General features: G+C 31.9%; 1 protein-coding gene and 1 non-coding gene across 2 annotated transcripts; one reads left to right on the forward strand and one right to left on the reverse strand.

The window, feature by feature from the left end:
• Positions 1–17,875: 17,875 nt before the first annotated feature.
• On the reverse strand, positions 17,876–19,959 carry LOC120082674 (thylakoid lumenal 17.9 kDa protein, chloroplast). The gene is made up of 4 exons (XM_039037941.2): positions 19,620–19,959; positions 19,340–19,454; positions 19,162–19,231; positions 17,876–18,231 (listed from the first exon to the last, which is right to left on the reverse strand). Exons 1-4 carry the CDS (start codon positions 19,901–19,903, stop codon positions 18,008–18,010), a joined length of 693 nt encoding a protein of 230 aa, XP_038893869.1. The 5' UTR covers positions 19,904–19,959; the 3' UTR covers positions 17,876–18,007.
• Positions 19,960–19,999: 40 nt separating this feature from the next.
• Positions 20,000–20,081, forward strand: TRNAS-UGA (transfer RNA serine (anticodon UGA)). The gene has a single exon. It is a non-coding gene; the product is annotated as a tRNA-Ser (tRNA).
• Positions 20,082–20,985: the final 904 nt, after the last annotated feature.

Consider the following 20,985-nt stretch of genomic DNA (forward strand, 5'->3'; position numbering starts at 1 on the left):
TTTTGTAATAAATATCTTGGATTTTGATATTTAATATTTGAAATTTATGAAATTTTAATTATTAGTATGTGTTGTACACAAATTTAAGTATTTTAAGTTAATAAAAAATGTAATAAAAAAGAAAATAAATATAAATAAATAATCCGACAACTAAAACTGAATTTTAAGGATTGGATTGGAGACCTTATTCGGATTATTTGGTTGCCAACCCATTCAAGTTGGTCCAAAAAATCATTCAATCCAATCCAACCTATATACATCCCTAGCTAAATTTATTCGTTGTTTTTTTTAAAAAAAAAAATTATGCTTTCTGATTTTATGTTAAAATTAATTGGAGATAAATTTACCTGACGAGATTAGTAAATTAGAAAGAAAAAATTGGAGGAAAACATCATTTATGAGAAGATTTGAAATCTAGCGATTTTATTTCTTAAGGGGTGTTTGATGGGGTTTTGAATTGGGTTGGGTGGGCTTAAAAAGCCCACTCAGTGTTTGATGGACGATTAACTTAAAATCGATGGGTTTTAAACCCACTATTTTACCCCTCATTTACTTCCCTTGTTTCACGCCCCATTTGCAGGTGTATTATTCTGCCCCCTCTCTCTTCTGACACGCGTAATTAATCACCACTCTCTTGATTTCTCTTTTTCGTCTAGTCTCTTAATTCTCTGGTCTGTTCGTTCTCCCTCCGGCTGGAATGGGATGTATGTCTCTTTGTTTCTCCGACTGGAATGGGTTGTATTTCTCTTCATCTCTTCGTTCTCTGCTTTGGTTCCTCCATGTATTTTTTTTTGTTTCTCTGTACGTCTCTTCATTTCTCTAATTTCGAATGGGTTTTTTTGGCTTCTTTGTAGGTCTATTCCTAATACTATTCTTTCGTTTCTTGTTAGATATAGTAGATATGAACGATTTTGTTGTAGATCTAATGATATTTTGATTTTTTTTTTTTTAAATTTTATAGTAGATCTAGTTTTTTTCTTTATTTTTTCTTTATTATTATTTTTTTGCAATTACGTTGTTCTACGCTGAAGATTTGTATTAAATCCATCTTGATTTCCTCATGTATGTTTGATATTATTGTTTTATTCTGATTCCTGCTATCCAAAGCAAAACCTTGATAATTTTTTTTTTATCTATTTATATGTTATTAATCCGTCTCTGTTCTTCCTCATGCATGTTTGATATTGTTCCTTGCATGATGTTCTTCCTTCATTGTTTGATTTTCTGATTCGAGACTATTGAATGCTCTATTTTGTGATTCCAATTCTGGACTATCTAAAGCAAACCTTGATAATTTTATCTTCCTACTATCTACTCTTCCACTTGCTTGAATGAGTTTTTTTTTTTTTTTTTATCAATTTATTTGTTATTAAATCCGTGTTCTTCCTCATGCATGTTTGATATTCTTCCTTGCATGTTTGATGTTCTTTCTTCCATGTTTGATTTCCTTCCTTGCAAACCTTTATAATTTCTATAACTTTTTATTTCTCTTACAACTACTATCTACTGTTTTTTCCACTGGCTCAAATGGGTTATATTAAATCCGTCTCTGTTCTTCTTTTCCTTGCTCATATTTGATCTACTTCCTGATTGTTTTCCATACTTTTTTATCCAAATTTTCTCTTGTGGCTTCAATATTAAATCATGTGTCCTCTTGTCGTTTTTCTTATGTTTTTCCATGTAAATTGGAGGCAAGTTAACTCCTGGTAGGGGATGCAGACTGTGTTATTGGAGCTTGGTAGGGTCAATCCACCCAAGAACATGTTTGTTTTCTATTTTTTTTTCCTGAAGGCCGATGATGATTTCAAACTGTTTTTTAGATTAAAATATGGCATGCATCTCTGTTTTTCTTTATCTTTTGAATGTTTTTTTTGTTTATTTCCTTTGAATCTGTTTTTCCTTATTTTTTGAGTATGATTTATGTTTTAGTTTTATTTCCTTTCAACCTGTTTTCTGAGTAAATGTATTTTTTGTTTCATTCCATTAAATTTGTTTTCAGCATTCAAACGAATTTAATTTTTGTACATTTAAAACTGACTTCAATTTTGGAATTGTTGAATCTGTTTATTTTGTTTGCTTGGAGTTAAATTTGTTCCAATCAAATAGCTTTTTGAAATCTTGAGGTCTTTTAATTTGTATGATATATTATGTTGTATTTATGTCATTTTTTAGCTCGACTACTAAATTAATACTAACCTGACCATTACTTAATTTATTTATTTTTGACTTGATTGTCTTTAATATGGGTTTACTGTTTGAATTTATTGAGTTAGATGCACTTAAGTTTACCTAACCTTCCTCGTGAACTCTACTCATTGTATTCTCTACTTATATCCTAATATGTCCTCATATTTTTTTAGACTTCTCCACAAACTCCGTAAACTGTGTTGGTAAGTCCCTCAATCTTCCATTTTATTTCAACTTTCTCTTAAATCTATTTTCCATTCTAGTATGTGTTGTTTGGCTATTGCAATATACTTTGTTTCCTTCTTCCACATCTAATCTCAACTTATTCCATCCATATAAGGTATGCTTCCTTCTTTCCTTATAATCGAATTAAGATATGTGGCTAACATTTTCTTGTTTTTGTTAGGCCGTCAACCGATTATTCTGCCCCCTAGTTGTGGACTGCCTTCACCATTGCTCACTTGGAACGTAAATAAAGGTATGATCTCGTATCTTTTATTACTACTTGAATCGTATTAATATACATTATCACTACGGTCTAACTGCACTTCTTTTTCTTCCGTGTACGACCCAAACTAATCGTACATATCTTTCGTAACTAGTTAGAGGTTTGTAAGTTTTAAGTTCGGAATGATCTTCGTTACTTTCTATTCTTTCTTTCTTCTACTTGTTGAGGACTTTTTACTTCAAATGCATCATGGTTATGTATTTTGGACTTGTATGTTGGACATTTTCCCACATTTTCTCCCTTGTGAGAATGTGAAATTTTTTTTTCGTATGTTTCTTGAAGAAGACTATGTTGAACTCAAAGTTGTATTGTTAAATTTTGGTTTGTATTAATTTACATCTTCATTTATCAAATGAATTCATTTCACTCACAATTTTTATCAAAGTTATATTCATTTACATCTTCCATTATCAAAAGTATATTAAATTATGAACACAGTATCAAACTTATAATTTTGTTAATTAAATTTCTATATTTTCACAAACAAATGAATTTGAACTTAAAACTTTATTAATTACTATAATTAGAACTTATAACTAGAGATGTCCACGGGGCGGGATGGGGCTGGGATGCCATTCCCCATCCCCGTCCCCGTCCCCGCTCCCCATGGGGAATTTTTCAATCACTCATGTGAGCAAATTTTAATTAAATAATTAATTTTATCACTACATTGTTTATTATGGTTAGTTTTATATGACAATTTAAATTTAAAGATATCAAATTTTAGCTTAAAAAAGCTAATTAATTTATTTTAGTAAAAAGAAATAAATATAAATAAAATTATTCACATATATAATCTAAATTTAAACATTCAATTTAAACATATTCATTATGTTTCCCAATAAATAATCAAATTTGAAATTTAAATGTAATATTTATATAATAATAATAATAACATAACATTAGATAACTATACTAAATAAATATGTAAAAGCTAATCGGGGCGAGGACGAGGACGGATAACCCGTTTAGCTCACGGAAAATTTTTTTCCCTCACTCTCTCCCCCATTCCCCCGCCTAATCGGGGAATCGGGACGGGTCTCATCCCCGTGGGGAAATTGGACATCTCTATTTATAACTTAATTAATTATGATGTTTTCAAATATTAATCCAACATTAATTCTAATTGTTCACTTTATTAATCTAAACATAATTGTATGTTTTGTATGATTTTTAAAATAAGTCTAAGAAGTATTAAATAATACACTTATGAGGAGTCATTTCTTTTCTTAACAAGTTTATAAGCTTATAAGTTTAATAAATTTCAAAATAAGCCTAATAAGTTTATAAATTTCAAACTATACTTTTATAAATGGTGAAATAAAAGTTTGAAATGTACAAATGTATTATTTATTAATAGTCAAATAAGTATACTTTTATTAATAGTGAAATAAAAGTTTTATTAATAGTGAAGTAAATTAAAAATGTATAAATTGAAATAAGTTTATAAATTTGAAACTATACTTTTATTTATAGTGCACACGTTTCAAATGTACAAATGTATTATTTATTATTAGTGAAATAACTATACTTTTATTATTAATGAAATAGAAGTTTGAAATAAAAGTTTTATTAATAGTGAAATAAGTTAAAAATGTACCAACTGAAATAAGTTTATAAGTTTGAAACTATACTTTTATTTATAGTGCAATAAACGTTTGGAATGTGCAACCGTATTATTTATTAATAGTGAAATAACTATACTTTTATTTATAATAGTTTTTACTTACATACTTTTTAAGTTAAATAAAATGAAAAATTTCTTACAATAAAATTTGAAAATTAACTAGGCACATGAAAATCCAAATATGTCAAGTGCTATAATACTTATGTCGACTTCTGACACTATTACGTTAAGAGACATTTATAATATGTCAACTACCATACCTAGTTACACACTTTAATTTTTTTATAGGTACTAATGGGTTGTATGAGGAGGCCCTTATACCATAACCTCTACATCCTAACTCCCCAAAAAACCATTCACTTCAACGTTGATTACTGGTATTGACTACCCATGTCCTGAAATTATAGGTAGATTGAAAAACACAAATTCTATGTCGTTTTCGTTGGTCGTATCCTAGGGATCTACCTATTCTGGCATGAATGTCATGGACAAGTCAGTGGGTACAAGGGGCATTATACAAGTCCTATGAAATATTTGATGCAACAGAGCATGCGTATAGGTCTTACAGTACAACACACATTGGACAAGTTAGTGATCAGGGTGTAGAACAATGTAGTACAATTATTGCAACTGTAATAGGCTTCATTTTGGGATGATCGTAATGTATACTTGGCTCGGATAGTCGGATATGAGTGATGTACTAGGTTGTCACGACTTGTCATTTTGTAACTAAACTGAAGTTCATTGATTATAAGCGTAATCATCCTTTTAGGATCTACATACTTCCCCCATTTTCCTAGTAAGATGGAGACAGTTCAGGAGTTGTTTAAAATCATAACAAGTATTACTGAGTCTCAAAGACAATTATTCTTCATTTGGCAATGCTGCTTAATAATAATAGAAGGATAGAACAACAACTAGCAAATGTTAGACACTGCATTCGGTAATTGACGTTCTTTTGCTTCATTTACGAGAGTGACTTGGTGTGTTGTGAGAGTACTCGGATGGATAGAAGGACGTTTATGATTTTATGCAACATGATTAGAACGATGGGATGTTTGGAGTCAGGTAGATATGTTGGTATTGAAGAGATGGTAGCAATGTTTCTACATATTCTTGCGCATAATGTGAAGAATAGAGTAGTACGAACACATTTTTTGAGATCTGGCGAGACGATTTCGAGATATTTCAATGCAACTCTTAGAGCAGTAATATAGCAACACACAATGTTGTTGAAAACTTCCAAACCAATTACAAGTGCATGTACCAATGGATGATGGAAAAGGTTTAAGGTAGAAAAAAGTTCTAATACCGTTCTATAAATGCATCCGAAATAAATTGTGCTGACATCTTCTCAAATTGTCATGATTAAACAATTTGAACAGAATTACCTGGGGGCATTGGACAACACGTACATGAAAGTGAATGTCAATGTTGTAGATCGACCACGATATAGGACGAGGAAGAGGGAAATCGCCACAAACGTTCTTGCGGTGTCTAACCAAAATGGAGAATTCATTTTCGTTATGCCAGGGAGAGCTCGACTGTCGACTCTACGGTCCTGAGGATGCAGTTGCATGACCGCACTGTTTGAGGGTTCCAAAGGGTATAAAAATCACTCATTTACATAAAGCAACATTTAGTTACAAATAGACATGTATTACAATCCCGAAAATGATACGGGATACTACTATCTATGCGATGTTGGTTACCCTAATGTTGAAGGATTTTTGGCTCCATATAGAGGGGAGCGCTACCATCTCTCAAACTGGCGTGGAGTGGGTAACACACTGACAATACCAAGAGAATTTTTCAACATGAAGCATTCGTCAGCAAGAAATATTATCGAGCGAGCATTCGGACTTCTGAAGGGCTGATGGGTAATTCTTAGGGACAAATGTTTCTACCCGGTATAAGTCCAATGTCGAACAATAGCTGCGTGTTGCCTGATTCACAACTTAATCACAAAGGAGATGGGAATTGGTACTTCATTTGATGATTCGTTGTACGAGAATCCTGCGTCTGCTGTTATGGAGGGAGAGAATATTGAATTTATTGAGACCTCAGACGAATTGACCAAATTTAGAGATGATTTGGCTACCAAAATATTTTCTCAACGGCAAAGATCATGATTATGTTTTTTGAATAAAGACATATTTTCGATTTGTTGAACAATATTCCTATGTTTCATTTATCTCGTGAATATTTTTAATTCGACTATTTCAATCCATGGTTTTAGTTTTTTATTTTATAACATGTCGCACGAAGCTGTTTAATTTTCAGTAATGCCTTTACGATGTATGCATGGATGAATTGGAATGGCAGATGATGGAAAACGATCAAAACATACGTGGATAAAAGTCGAGGACACTGGGTTGGTCAATGTCCTAGCCTCTTTGGTGGAGTCCGGTTGGAAGTTTGATAATGGGACCTTCCGGCCGGGATATCTACAACATTTGAAACGCATAATGGATGAGAAGTTTATGGGGTGTGACCTAAACCAGAGCACTATCGAATGTAAGATTAGAAGTCTGAAGAAACAATATTCGGCAGTAACGGAGATGTTAAATCAATTAAGGTTCAGATGGAACGAGGAGTTTAAGTGCGTTCAGGTGGAAAGGGAGGTATTTGATGTTTGGGTTCGAGTAAGTTTTTTACAATGTTAAACAATGTACACCGAACCTGTTTTTGTATAATTTCTAATATCACTCCCATATACGAATGCAAAGTCATCCTAATGCGAAGGGATTGTGGAACAAGTCATTCCCCCATTATGATGAACTATCAAGTGTGTTTGGGAAGGATAAGGCAATCAGGCACTATTGCGAGCCACCAGTGTTGATGGTGTCAAATTTGTTCCGGAAAATGGAAGACGAGATTCGGAAGGGTCATAAGAATACCCTGCCCCTGATACTGAACAAACCTAACTGCCTGAGGATGCAATGGAAGAAGACCAAGGAGATATGTCCACGAGGAGAGCAAGTGTACTAGATATTTCCACCAACAGAGCGAACGTATCAACGGAGCCATCTAGAGGGAGTAAGAGGAAACGACTCACCTTCCAAAATAAAATGATCGACATCATGCGATCAACTACCGATATGCAGTCAGCGCAAATGGGTAGACTTGTCGCATGGCAAGCCGAGAAATATGAGATGGAATTTGGGCGTTAGAAGAAAGTAGTTCATGCCATATTTGGTATTGAAGGGCTCACTGAGGATGATAGATATCATTGGCACAGACATACAAAAAACAAACCTCTTCTTAGCTGTACCAGAAGACAAACGACTACGGTAATGTACACGCCTACTTGTTCGGACCCACTAGACTGACCACCTAATATTTCAACTCCAAAAAACATATATTTTGTGATTTTTTTTTGGAAATGACCACATGTTCGATCGGTTCATATTATTTTTGTGATCTTCTGAAAAATATTACTATACTACATCACATTCTTACCATCATAATCAATGAAAGGTAATTATCCTATGAACAATTCAATTTCAGATATACTATCCATATTATATAAAAATAAACGGTATGATATGTGAAATAATAATGTTAAGTTAGCAAGATTCAATATATATACATACAATATACCAATTCATTAGTAATTGGGATAATTACCTTCAATATATATACATACAATATACAATATACCAATTAATTGAGTAGCAATAGAAATGTATTTTGTTGGTATGTTTTACAGATTGAAGAGAGTTTGAATTATTACAGTTTTTTTAAAAGAATATATGAAAAATAATCTATTATGTTCTACAGATTGAGATTAAAAAATTGAGATTGTCCAGTTTATGTCATAAATGATTTGAGAAAATACGTATATATTTGAATATTAATCAACAATAGCAAAGCATAAAATTAAAAAAATAAAAAATGAAATAAAAAACAAACAAAAAGATAGAACTAATCTCATTCACAAAAAACTATATCAAATACCCCAACTCAACTCAACTCAACTCTGAACAACAAACACAAACAATAATTACCAACTCAACTCAACTGCAAATACAGACAATTTAACTCTCCAGATAATAATTACCAACTCAACTCAACTCAACTCTATGCTTTTATCACGTACTAAATGGCAGATGAAAATAAAGAAAATTCGAAGTTAGAAATAGATTTTAAAAAAAAAATCTCTCTTCTGGTTTGAAAAACCTATTGTGACTATTCTTTTCAACTATAAACGATGGAATCGTCCATTTCAATATATAAAAAATGAGAAATTTGAAAATATTAGAAAAAAACAAAGTAAATTAATAATATAAAAAACAAAATAAATAAATAATATAAAAATAAATAAATAAGCTAAATACAAAAAGATATAAGACGAGATTCGACCACCTCCTACATATTTAATACTTTTTGTTGCAAAAAAATTCAGAATACCAACCGCATTGGTAATTCCATCAATTACCCATCGATAAAAAAAAATAAGATAATTCAGCTAATACTCTTATACCCCCAATTAAGGATAGTCTATAAAAAGCATCCATGTAACCATGATTATATGACCAATTATATATCATATTTATAATTTTTAAAAAAAAAAATTATTAGTAAAACTTTTAACAAATGAATTACGAAAATTCAAATATTTAACAAAACTTTTAAAAAACTTTTAACAAATTCTGAAAATTCTGAAAATTCAAACTTTTAACAAAAATTTTAAAAAATTATTAGTAAAACTATAAATATTCCGAAAGAAGCTATACTCACAGAAAAAGTTGCATTTTTAATAAATTCATACCAATTTTCAGAATCTTTTGAACTTTCATGTAACAAGTTTATAGATGGCGTTAACCATTTGTCTAATATATTCAAATCAATTGCTTCTTGATTGAATTGAGTGAATTCCTACGACTCCAACAAACAAAGTAAATAGGGATAACACAAACATCGAACATAGCATAGTATTATCTGCCTGCTTCCACAAATGCTTTTGAATCAGCTCGAACAACAAGGGTATATGATGTTCATTCAAGTTCGATCAAATCAATGGCTCATTCATCATCATCAGAATAAGAAGACGGAAAAACCAGGATCGGAATGGATCTGAAGCTTGGGCTTACTACGAGTTAGTCAGAGGCAGCTTTCTAATATCTCGAGTCTTTTTCCCTTAGAAATCAGTGGATTTATGATAAGTTCCTCACACCAAAAGAAAGAAATGGCTAATGATACAATCAACCAATGAATTATAACTTATTATTCCATCACTAAGATTTATCCAACTAAAAACTCCAAGCAGACTAGATATATCTTTAGTTCCTATATAACTAGTTAATATCTAATATAACACATACATGTGTTTCTTCCCTTACGTAAACCAATTATTCATATCTTGAATTCCATCAAATTCTAGAATCATTCTTCGAAACATCCCAAAGGTTGTCTTATAGAAATTCGATTCAATACATCTAATTGACTCCACTCTACCCTACCCAATCCCTTTTTCTCGTTTTTTGTAAACTCTTTCTTTTTAGAATTATCCCATATGGAGACAATCAATCTAAATGAACGAATTCATTAGTCTGAATCCTTGCATAGAAATATCAATATTGATTAATCTAAGTTCATGTAATTTATTTTTTTTTTTTATCAATTTTTATTTTTATTTTTTTGTTCATTAAGATAATTCCAAGGATTATCGAATTCATCATAAGAAAGTTTTTTCTGAACGACATGCTGCTTTTTCCATTCATTCCTTTCAGGATCAGTCGCGGTCTTACAAACTCTACCAACAGTATGGACGAATCAATTACTTCATAGAAATGTGTAAAAGATGCTAGCCGCACTTAAAAGCCGAGTACTCCATCATTGAGTTAGCAACCCAAAAATATATATAAAAAAATTCTATGTAGATACAATCGAAATCAAAATAACAAAAGAAATGAAATTACACGACGTAATCAAAATATTCCAATAAAAAAAATATTCTTATATCATATCACGCAAAAGTAATTTTTTGTATCACAGAAAATACAATGAGACCATCATGTGCGTGAAAAGAAAAGGTCATGAAACTTCATTTATATACGATCGGATTATATTTGTTTGATACACTGTTGTCAATATTAATGTGAATAATGAAAACCGCCTACAATGGAGAAAACAAAAGAATTATAAATGAATAAAAAAAACAAATGGAAATAACAATTTGATTAGCAATTCAATTCCATTTAGATAAATTAGATAAAGTAAGGGCTCAAAAGAAGAGATATTTCCAATCCTAATATATAAATAATACCAATATATTAAAGATTACTAAAAATATTTATAAATAAATCAAGATAAAGAAATAAAAAAGTACTTCTTTTATAATTATTTATTTGATTTGAAAACATATCGTGTTTTTTAAACAAAGAAGGAAGGCCATGGGTCATGAAAGAGGTTGACCCCATCCCCTTCACTATGTATGGCCACTGAACTCCTTGCTTTAGTCCGTTCTTTTTCTTTTTTGGGCTCACAGGAAAGTCATAAAGGGACGTTAAATGTAATTCGTTAAGGGTGTTACTACAAAAAAGAAAATCCGAGCCTTGGTAGTTCAAGTGAAAGTTTATTATACTAGTCCCACTAAGATGGTGGGGAAATGGACTTCCGAGAGAGCGGCTTTCGCCTCGGTAATTACCTAACGAGAGAGAGCCGATGCCAAAGTCGCCCTTTACACGAGGGAACGCCATATTGACCTCTGCTAACTACGTTTTATATATACTGGCAACGTCAGAGATACTATATTGACGGTATAGTGCCACCATTGAGTATTAGAAACAAACTATATGTAACGACCCGACAACCTAGGACTTAAGTTAGGCCGATACTAAATACATACATGCATTGACTCAAAACGACACTCGGTTATGGCGAAATAAATGCTAATTAAATAAGGTAAGTTCAAAAGACTTTCATTAAATTAACTAAAACAATAGTAGGGTACCCATAAATCATAAAGAACAATAAATAAGTCTGAAAAACAATTCTTAAAAGTAAGTTTTAACATCGAAACTAAAAATTAAGAGAAACATGAAAGGAACTTTAAATCTCGTGATACGGAAGCGTAAAAACTAGTCCCAGTGGCTCGATCACGAATTCCGCTTGTCCATCGCTGGTGCATCTCTACCCTTACCTGAAACAACAACAAGTAACCCCACTACTGGGGTCAGGCTAGGCATCTATGTTCTCTAGATACCCACCTCTGGTGAAACATATACACTGCTCTAGTCCTCATGGGACATATATTCACATGAAACAAGAAGGAGACTGAGTCCTATTCTATTGTAGTTAAGTATGCCCATTACCTCTGGTGAATCCCAAAGGAAACATAAACCGGTGAATCCCGAAGGAAACACAAACTGGTGAATCCTGAAAGAAACAAAAACTGGTGAATCCCGAAGGAGACACAAAATCTAGTGAGCATCTAATTAATTAGTAAGGACATTTGCATAGTTTCAACATCATAATCATCACTGTATGAATCTATGACATACATATAATCTCAACATCATGGTTCTACAACATACACATATACCTCAACATCATGGTTCTACAACATACATGTATACCTCAACATCATCAGATCAAATACAACCTTGGAAGCACATACCATCTCATACTAGCATTCAAGTGTCTATGTGCATAAATAAATAATTCGGATCTCATAACAGAACAATCATGTTATATATCAATCTTTCATGTTGTCATTCTGCCATAACCTTCATTTAACATGCTAGCATACATCTAATATCTAGCCCGTTGGCAATTCCAGTAGTAAGTTTACTTAACTTGATATTAGGTCGAACCAAAAAACAATTGAATCTTTGCGAAATTCTTGAATCCTTAATCAAGCCTAAACATAAACCAAGCTTTAAAATTAATAGTTAAGGCCAAATTCCAAACACCCAAATATTACAAAATATTTCCGGATAACCTTACCTAAGGTGTGGTCCAATTCGAATTCACCTTCCAAACCTCCAATTTTAAGCCCAAATAATTAGCAAACCAAACTCTTCTTATCTTGAATGAAATTCTTGAATCAACCCCCTAATCATAATTTGAAATTAGGCTTACATGATTAAAGCTTGAATCAAATACATAATTCACTACCAATATCTTAAATAAATTATCCATATGTAGCTTCGTAAAAAAATCATGCCTTTACCAAAATTTCTCAACAACCAAAATTAATCCACAAGAGGGTAATCAAAGCATAAAACTTATCAAAACTTACTAAAACAAACTCCAACTTTACTGAACAACACCTCAATACCTTCACAAACTTGAATCCAAAGTTGAAACACAATGGGTATCAACCAATTGATGCCAAAAGTAAATGAGTATTCAAGAATCAACCGAAAACAAACCCAAACGGCAGAAATCTTACCCAAATCGATAGATCCAGTGACGGCAAAAGCGAACGAAGTTTGAGCAGTGGTGGATGGAGGTCATGAAGAAAAAACTGACGCAGCGGTTTTGGGCGGCGTCGGACGGGCTCATGAACGTGAGGAAGAAAAGGGGGTGGGGTTTGACTTTTTATAAAAAGAAACAATAATAATAATAAAAAAAAAACAAAAAAGAAAGAATATAATTACATTTAATTCCTTTCCGTTTTATAATATTAAATTCCTTTCCGTTTCAAAAGAAAATTAATTCCTGCCATTAATTTTCAATTTGAATAATTTCATCCAACAATTAAATTCACGCACTTACACTTGAAGTCCAAAATTCCAAAAATGTCCTCCAACTAACAACAATTACTGAAATTCCAAATAATAAAGTTACTGAAATTACATTATTACTAAAAAAATGTGCGGGGTGTTACACTATAGCACTTACTACCGATAACCGGTAATTATATTGAAGCCCAAAATTGGTTGAAGATCACAAGGGTTTCAAATAAAAAAACTCTGTTTATGTTTATTTTTATTTTTTAATTTTATTTTAATTATTAACTGCTATGCTATTATGAAACGTTTCTTTTGATAAATATTTTCAAATATGAATGTTTTGTATAAATATATAGCTATTATATTTAGCTAGTATTAGTTAGAAATTTTGATATTTTGATATTTGTTATAATTGTTTATTGTCCGTATCAGTCAAATCAAATAAAAAGGATAATTTCTCAGGAAAGAACCAAGAAATTTTTTTATTATATCCCTTCTAATCTAAGATCCCCTTAAAAATGGTGAGGAAGAATGATAGCAAATAAGAATTAATTCATATTTTGATTCAAATATAAGATTAAAATCTTTTTCTAGACAAGATAATTCTCAACTCTTCCTTCATTTTCTCTAATTATTCAAATTTTCAAACGCCATATTATTGGTTTTTTTCTTTATAGGGTTTAACAAATGTATTTATCATTTTTATCTCAAGAAAAATAGTTTTCCATTGGTATGATAATAACACAAAAATAATGGGTTGGATCAATTTTCCAAATCAAAGCGACAACATGTAAATTTCTCCCGGGCTTTCTTCTTTTATTTTGAGAAATGATCCAAATCAAATGGGTATTCTCCAACCCTATACCATTCCATTGAAGCATTTTCCAAAACTATCACATTTTTATTTATGTGACATCCCATTGATATTGCAAAACCAATAGCAAGATAAGATGTTTCAAATAGTAAAACCAAAGATGTTTCAAATAGTAAAACTAAGCCAATTGATATTCTAATAGGTGTTTTGCCAACCTATACGTTGTTAAAACTCCGTTTGATAACCAATTCGTTTTTTGTTTTTTGTTTTTAAAAATTAAGCCTATTTCCTCCAATTTTCTTATAATGGTTTGCATATTTCTTAAGGACGAGAGTAGAAATCTTAGTCAAATTTGAAAAATAAAAATAAGTTTTTTAAAACTATTTTTTTTAGTTTTCAAATTTTGGCTTGATTTAAAAAAACATGGATGTAAAGTAGATAACAAAATAAGAAATCTAGAGGCATAAGGAGTGTTTATAAGCTTAATTTTTAAAAATTAGAAACAACAAATCAAATGGTTACCAAACGGGCTTCAAGTGATTAAGAAATTATATGTTGAGATGGTTCATATTCTAGCCCTCCTTTCATATTGGGTCTTGGCTTCACACGAAAGTTTTTGGAGAAACTTGTTTCGTGGAGTGGAACTTGTGTTAATGTTGATGTTGATTTGATGCGATGTGGTTCGATCTCTAGTACTTGATCCTCTGTTTCTATCTCAATTGAATGTGTACGCTTGATGTATGAAAGTGGAACGTGTGAATGTTCTTGAATTTGGAGTCTTGGAGGAATGCTTGTATCTCAAAAGGACTTTGGTCTTCAAGTCTTCAAGTGTGGTCAACTTCGGGAGTTAAGAAGTCTTATGATTATAGAGAATTCTCGCTAGGCTCTTTGGAATATGAAATTTATGACCTCACAAATGAAAAGAGCTCCTCTAGTTATAGAGTTCTCTAGTGGGCTTTGTGAGCTTGAGCTTAATTAGTCCATGGGTCTAGCCCTTGGATCTATTTAGTTGGATTTGGACCTACTTTGGCATTTGGACCAAATTAAGCTCATTTTTGGGCTCAATCGGACTTTAGACCAAATAATAATATCAAATTGGGCCAAATTAATTTCACTCAATCCAACATTTGTGATGAAAACATGCGACATCATTAGACTTTGCCAATTTATGTATTCAACCTTAATTTGGGGACAGATGTCAACTTCTAATTAGTCTCAACTTCTAATTAGTCCCAAGTTCAATTATTTGGAGTTTCGTCATTAATTTAGTGAATAACGTAGCAATTTGTGATTGACCCAAAATTTCTCCTTCAACAAATACTTTTTTTAGATTTATGCACATATGTGGGTGGATGAATCTCGAAAAAAATGAACTTGGAGTCAAAACAAAGTTATTTGCTCATGATTTAAACTCCATTTAATTTGCCAACCAAACTATGAATTTAGTACTAGGATTTGGGATAAAATTTGAAGTATGGCCAAATTTTAATTTGGGATTTTGACTCCAATTTGATTTGGACCAATGGCAAAAGCTAAACTTATTAAAATTTGAGATAAAATTTGGAATATAGCCAAATTTTAATTCGAAAAGAATTTTAGATTTTACCTGCAATTTGATTTTTTAATAAGGATAAGAATCTAAATTTGGATTCGCTTTGCTCCTTTTCAGTAGGGGAGCGAAAGGTTAGACCTTAGAAAGTCAACGAACAGCGGTTCTTCTATGTAGGGAATCTCAAATCTCTCTCGACGCCGAGAATTTGTGATGTTTCCAGGTCGATCAGAGGTTCGACTTGCTTCTCCCCCACCTTTTAGGTTCCGACCGAATAGAGCGCGGAGCCAACGAGTTCAGTCGAACAGCGTAACCCCCCGAATATCCATCATCAGCCAACCCCCTTTCCTGGCTTTTGTTCTACTAGCAGTAAGCTCTGCTCCCTCCAGTTCGATTAATTCCGGATTTTGATACCTCTGACGACCATCCAAGGTTTCATGAGTGCGTTGAATTTGAGATAAAATTTGAAAATGCCCAAATTTAAATTTTACATCAATTTGAGACTTTATCTTTAATTTAATTTGACTTGAGGATAACAATGTGAATTTGAATTTTAGGACAAATTTTGGAATATAGCAAAATTTTAATTTGAGATTTGATACTTAATTTAATTTGACTTTGAGGACAGGAGGCTAAATTTAGATGACTTGAATTCAAGGATGAAACTTGAAATATGTTCAAATCTAGCATGAAGATAAATTTGAGAACAAAATCTATTTTTTTTTTTAAAAAAAAAAACATTGATAGCGGCAAAATCCTTAATTTGATTTTTTTTTAATTTAATCCAAAATTAAAATCAAATCAAATTCAAATATCTAATAAAATCTAATAATTCAAACCAAATAGCACTGTAAAGCCCTGCATTCCCAGCTCAAGTAACCCTACACAAAGGTAAAGAAGAGAGAAACTTTTTTTTCTTTTTTTTTTTTTTCAAAAGTTTCATTTTCTTTCTTCCGTCTTTTTTTTTTTTTTAATTTCTATTTTCCATCATTTGGATTTTTTTTACTAATTTGCCCATATTTATTTTTATCGAAATTAAAGCTACTTGTAACTTGCACATGATGGAATAACTTTTTTTTTTTTATTTAACAACCCTATTTGATCAAATTTGCCCATCTTCCGTCTAACAACCCTATTTGATCAACATAGGGATGACCCCGAAAAGGTCTAACAACTCTATTTGATCAACATAGAATGACCCCAGAAAGGTCTAATAACCCTATTTGATCAACATAGGGATGACCCCGAAAAGGTCTAACAACTCTATTTGATAACATAGTAGATGACACCGGAAAGGTCTAAACAACCCTATTACATCACTTCTTTGATCAACATAGGGATGACCTTGGAAAGGTCTAACAACTCTATTTGATCAACATAGGGATGACCCGGGAAAGGACTAAACAACTCTATTACATCATTTCTTGATCAACATAGGGATGACCCCATAAAGGTCTAAACAAACATATTTAAAGAACACTTCTCAATCAACATAGGGATGACACCAAAACGATTTAAAGAACATTATTACATCGTCACTTCTTGATCAACATAGGGATGATCTTGAAAATTTCTGACCCCCATAAATGAAGAGAGCTCCTCTATTTATAGAATTTTTTTGGTGGGCTTCGTGGGTCTGGGCTTGGTTGGTCCATGACCCTAACCCTTGATCCCATTAGTTGGACTTCGATCTACTTTGGCCTTTGGACCAAATTAAGCTAATTTTTGGGCTCAACTAGAAATTAGCCCAAATTATAATATTAAATTGGGTCAAATTAATTTCACTCAATCTAATGATGAAGATACGACATCATCAAACTTTATCAATTTATGTTTTCAACTTCAATTTGGAGACACATATCAACTTCTAATTGGTTCCAAATTCAATTATTTGGAGTTATTATTAATGTAGTGAATGACGTAACAATTTGTGATTGATTTAAAATTTTTCCAAAAAACAGTTATATCATTTTCTATGCTAACAGGCGTTGGTGTATTGTTTTTTATGCTAACAGGCGTTGGTGTATTGTTTTTTATGCTAAGAGGCGTTGGTGTATTGTGGGAGTTTTTATCTCAAAATTTTCTATATATTTGAGTTATCCTTGATCAATAATACATGGAAACCATAAGAAGATTTCGACTTTTATTTTTAGAATGTTGACAAAAATAAAGAAACTAATCGAATAGGAGGACTATCCATTGAAATTCTTGACTATAAATATCCACTTTCGACAAAATCCCCTAATAAAAAACAATGAAAAAGAATCTACCCTCTTTATTCATTAAAAATAAACTTTTGAGTTTGTTTCTGGTTAAACAACATTGAAATGAGAATTTGAACCTCTTACATTTATGATACATATACAAATCGTTGGGCTATGCTTAGTACGACTTCAATAGCTTGAGTTGAACTCTCTTACATATTAATTATTTAAAACATACTTTTCAAACATTAGTTGGTACAAATAACTCATCAAATATCAACCAGAATAATTCTAGATGGGAATGAAGTTGAACCATTTTTTAAATATATATATGATCAAAGGCAAAAATATTTGCAGCTGAAAAGAGTTTAATCAGATTGAGTAAAAATGAAAGGAAAGAAAAAGAAAGAATAAAGAAAGAAGCAGGATTAGTACTAGTCATCCATGGAATCGAAGGTTGGAGAATACCAATTCAACTGGTCTATAATCTTCCTCATTCGTTCTTCTTGTCCTTTGGAGTCTCCTAGAGCAGTTGTGAAAGGATACACATAAGTCACTTTTGTAGCCATGATTCTATATGCAGCCACATCTCCTTTCACCAAAAACTCAATCACATCTCGCCCAAAGTTCCCATCCACCTCAGCTTCTAAATATTGACCTGTCATAATCATGAATCCATCTTCTTCTATAAGCCATAACCATTCTCTCTTTTACGCGCACGGCTCGAGATTTTAACATCTAAAAAGTATTGACGTAGGTCCCCCTAACTTTCTAAGTTCTATTTAATTGGTCTGTGAACTTAACAAGTGTTTAACGATTAACGAAATTAGTCCTCGAATTTTTTATTTTATATCGAATAAATCTACGAACTAAGAAGCACAGACACATACATGAACATGGACAAGGCAACATGTCTTAAAAAGTAGGACACATACATGTTAGGGACACTTTTTTTTTAATATAAAATATGTGTCTATATTGATATATTTATACTTCTCTATAGATAAATACATGTGCATTTAACATCAAAAGCAAAATATACTTCCCTAAAAACATACCAAGTTAAGTCATTTCCCCTCCCCCACCCTCAATTTGTAAGTTAATGTTTTCCAGATCCATAACCGTGTCAAAGTCATGTCCGAAATTAGCAAAAGAAAGAAGTCCTAATACGTCTTTTAGCACATTGGACAGGTGTCCGATGAGTGTCAAGACATATCCATGTCTGACATCTGTCTCATACAGACACTTCGCCAAAAATAAAGTGTATGTGCTTCATAGACTATATGCTTTCAATTTTGTGCTAAATATATCCTTTGACTTAATGAGACTTTTTCAAAGTTAAAATAGTTTTATAGATATACAATGAAAGGAACTATTAACTATTTTTTAGAGTACAAAAATCAAACTTAGAAGCTATAATTCAACCAAGAATGTACTTGTTTATCTATGTTAAAGCACAATTGAATTCAAAAGAATAAGCCAACGGTAACTGTGGATTCTCATCTCTATCTCAGCAGTCTAATTAAAATATGCATATAAATTGAAATGCAAAGTTTAAATCTTCTAAAGATAAGATCAGTTCAATTACCATATGGAGTATCTTCCACCACCTGAATTTTTGGATTCCTCTGTGTTTCAAGGATTGCTTCCTGCAGCTTCTGCAAATAAATGTAGACCAGAAACATGAAAAGCAACACCACCAAGAGAAACCAATTTTGTAGAAGAACATTCAAGCAAATCAAGCTCGGATTTCATAGAACTAAAACCTGAATAGGATTCCCACTGAAATTCTCAGGAATGTTTAAAGGGAATGCAAAAGAAGATGATTTAGGATTTGTTGAAACACAAGAGGGATTGGTTGATGGGCAGGGCATAATTTTCCTGCAACATTAAGGTGAACAAAATTGGGGGAAACCCCAAGAGGCAGTTAGCTACATTGTCAATGATTAAATTCAGAAAACCAATTCAAATTTAGGGTAGACAGAAACTATGAACTAGTAACAAAATTGAACAGAAGCAGTTGGTATTACAAAATTCAGAGCATACCCGTTTTCTAGTCCAGTTGGTAAGTTCTTGGATTGAGAAAATGGAGTGGTGGGAGAAAGTGGAGAGGAGAGAGAGTTAAGAGAAGGGATCGCGAGAGAAGGAAATGGTGAGCTTAGGGTTATGGAGAGGGCGAAAGAAAGGATATGGGAGAGGAAAATGGGTTTGTGGTTTGAATTTTGAAGAGCGGCCATGGAAGGAAAAGAGTTTGGGGAGTGATACTGGTTCTTCTTCTTCTTCTTCTTCCATGGCGAAACTAGTGGAGGGCGAAATTGGAGCGAACTCATTTTTGGTTCTGTAATCAATCGTATACCTTATCCTAGTAATGGAGGTCAAATACTATAAATTATAACTAAAATAAAATTCCAATTTTATTCAAAATTGTCGATATGTCCGAGTGGTTAAGGAGACAGACTTGAAATCTGTTGGGCTTCGCCCGCGCAGGTTCGAACCCTGCTGTCGACGGTTTTGTTTTGTTTGTTTGTGTATTTTTTTTTTTATAATTTTCGTTTACTTAATTCTATTTTCGAATTCTAAGGCCCAAGTTCAAGCCCATCTGATAGCTTTGAATTCTAAGGCCCAAAAAATCCTATTTTTCACCGTCGTACTTAGCATGATGAAATAGACTTCCATCTTAATAGAGAAAAAGCTACAGCTTAGATTTACTTCAAACTTTTTCCTATTGCTTAATAGCCTACTGACATTTTTTTACTAAAGCCTTAAGAGCTAATCGGTTGACTTTTCTCAAACTCATGACTTAGGTCGTTCATTTGAGAGGGGATAATAGGGTATATTTGTAATTTGGTTATTTTAGTGTAGGTGCAAACTCATGACTTAGTCTTTCGTCTGAGGATGGTTGGTTATTTTATTGTTGCTATTATTTGGTTAGACACTTATAAGTGGTGAGGTATTTATTAGGGTCATTTTTAAATTTTTTAAAAAAATGAGTCAATTTATTTATAAATATAGGAAAATTTTACTGACTGTGATAAACTTTTATAACCAAGTCTATCACGATTTATCGCTCAATGATAGAGGTCTATCTTGGTCTATCGCGGCCTATCACTAATAGATAGTATCATTTTGCTATACTTGAAAAATCGCAGTTTTAACATTTAAAACAATTGCCCCAATTATTAAAACCTATTTGGTAGAGAATCTGAAAACAGAAATTTGAAGATAATGGATTAAATAAAAACAGAATTGTATTTTATGTTTACATATATGTGTTTGGTAGCAGAATTTAGAAATTAATTTTAATTTAAATAATTGCAAACTAATTATAGTTATCCACTAAATATTAGTTGATAATAAATTATTTTTAATTTATTTATGAACATATTTTATGTTAAAAAAAATTGTATGTAAT

This window comes from Benincasa hispida, chromosome 8, assembly GCF_027475165.1.
Source record: "Benincasa hispida cultivar pf3 chromosome 8, pf3_genome.v1.1, whole genome shotgun sequence".
Lineage (NCBI taxonomy): Eukaryota > Viridiplantae > Streptophyta > Magnoliopsida > Cucurbitales > Cucurbitaceae > Benincasa > Benincasa hispida.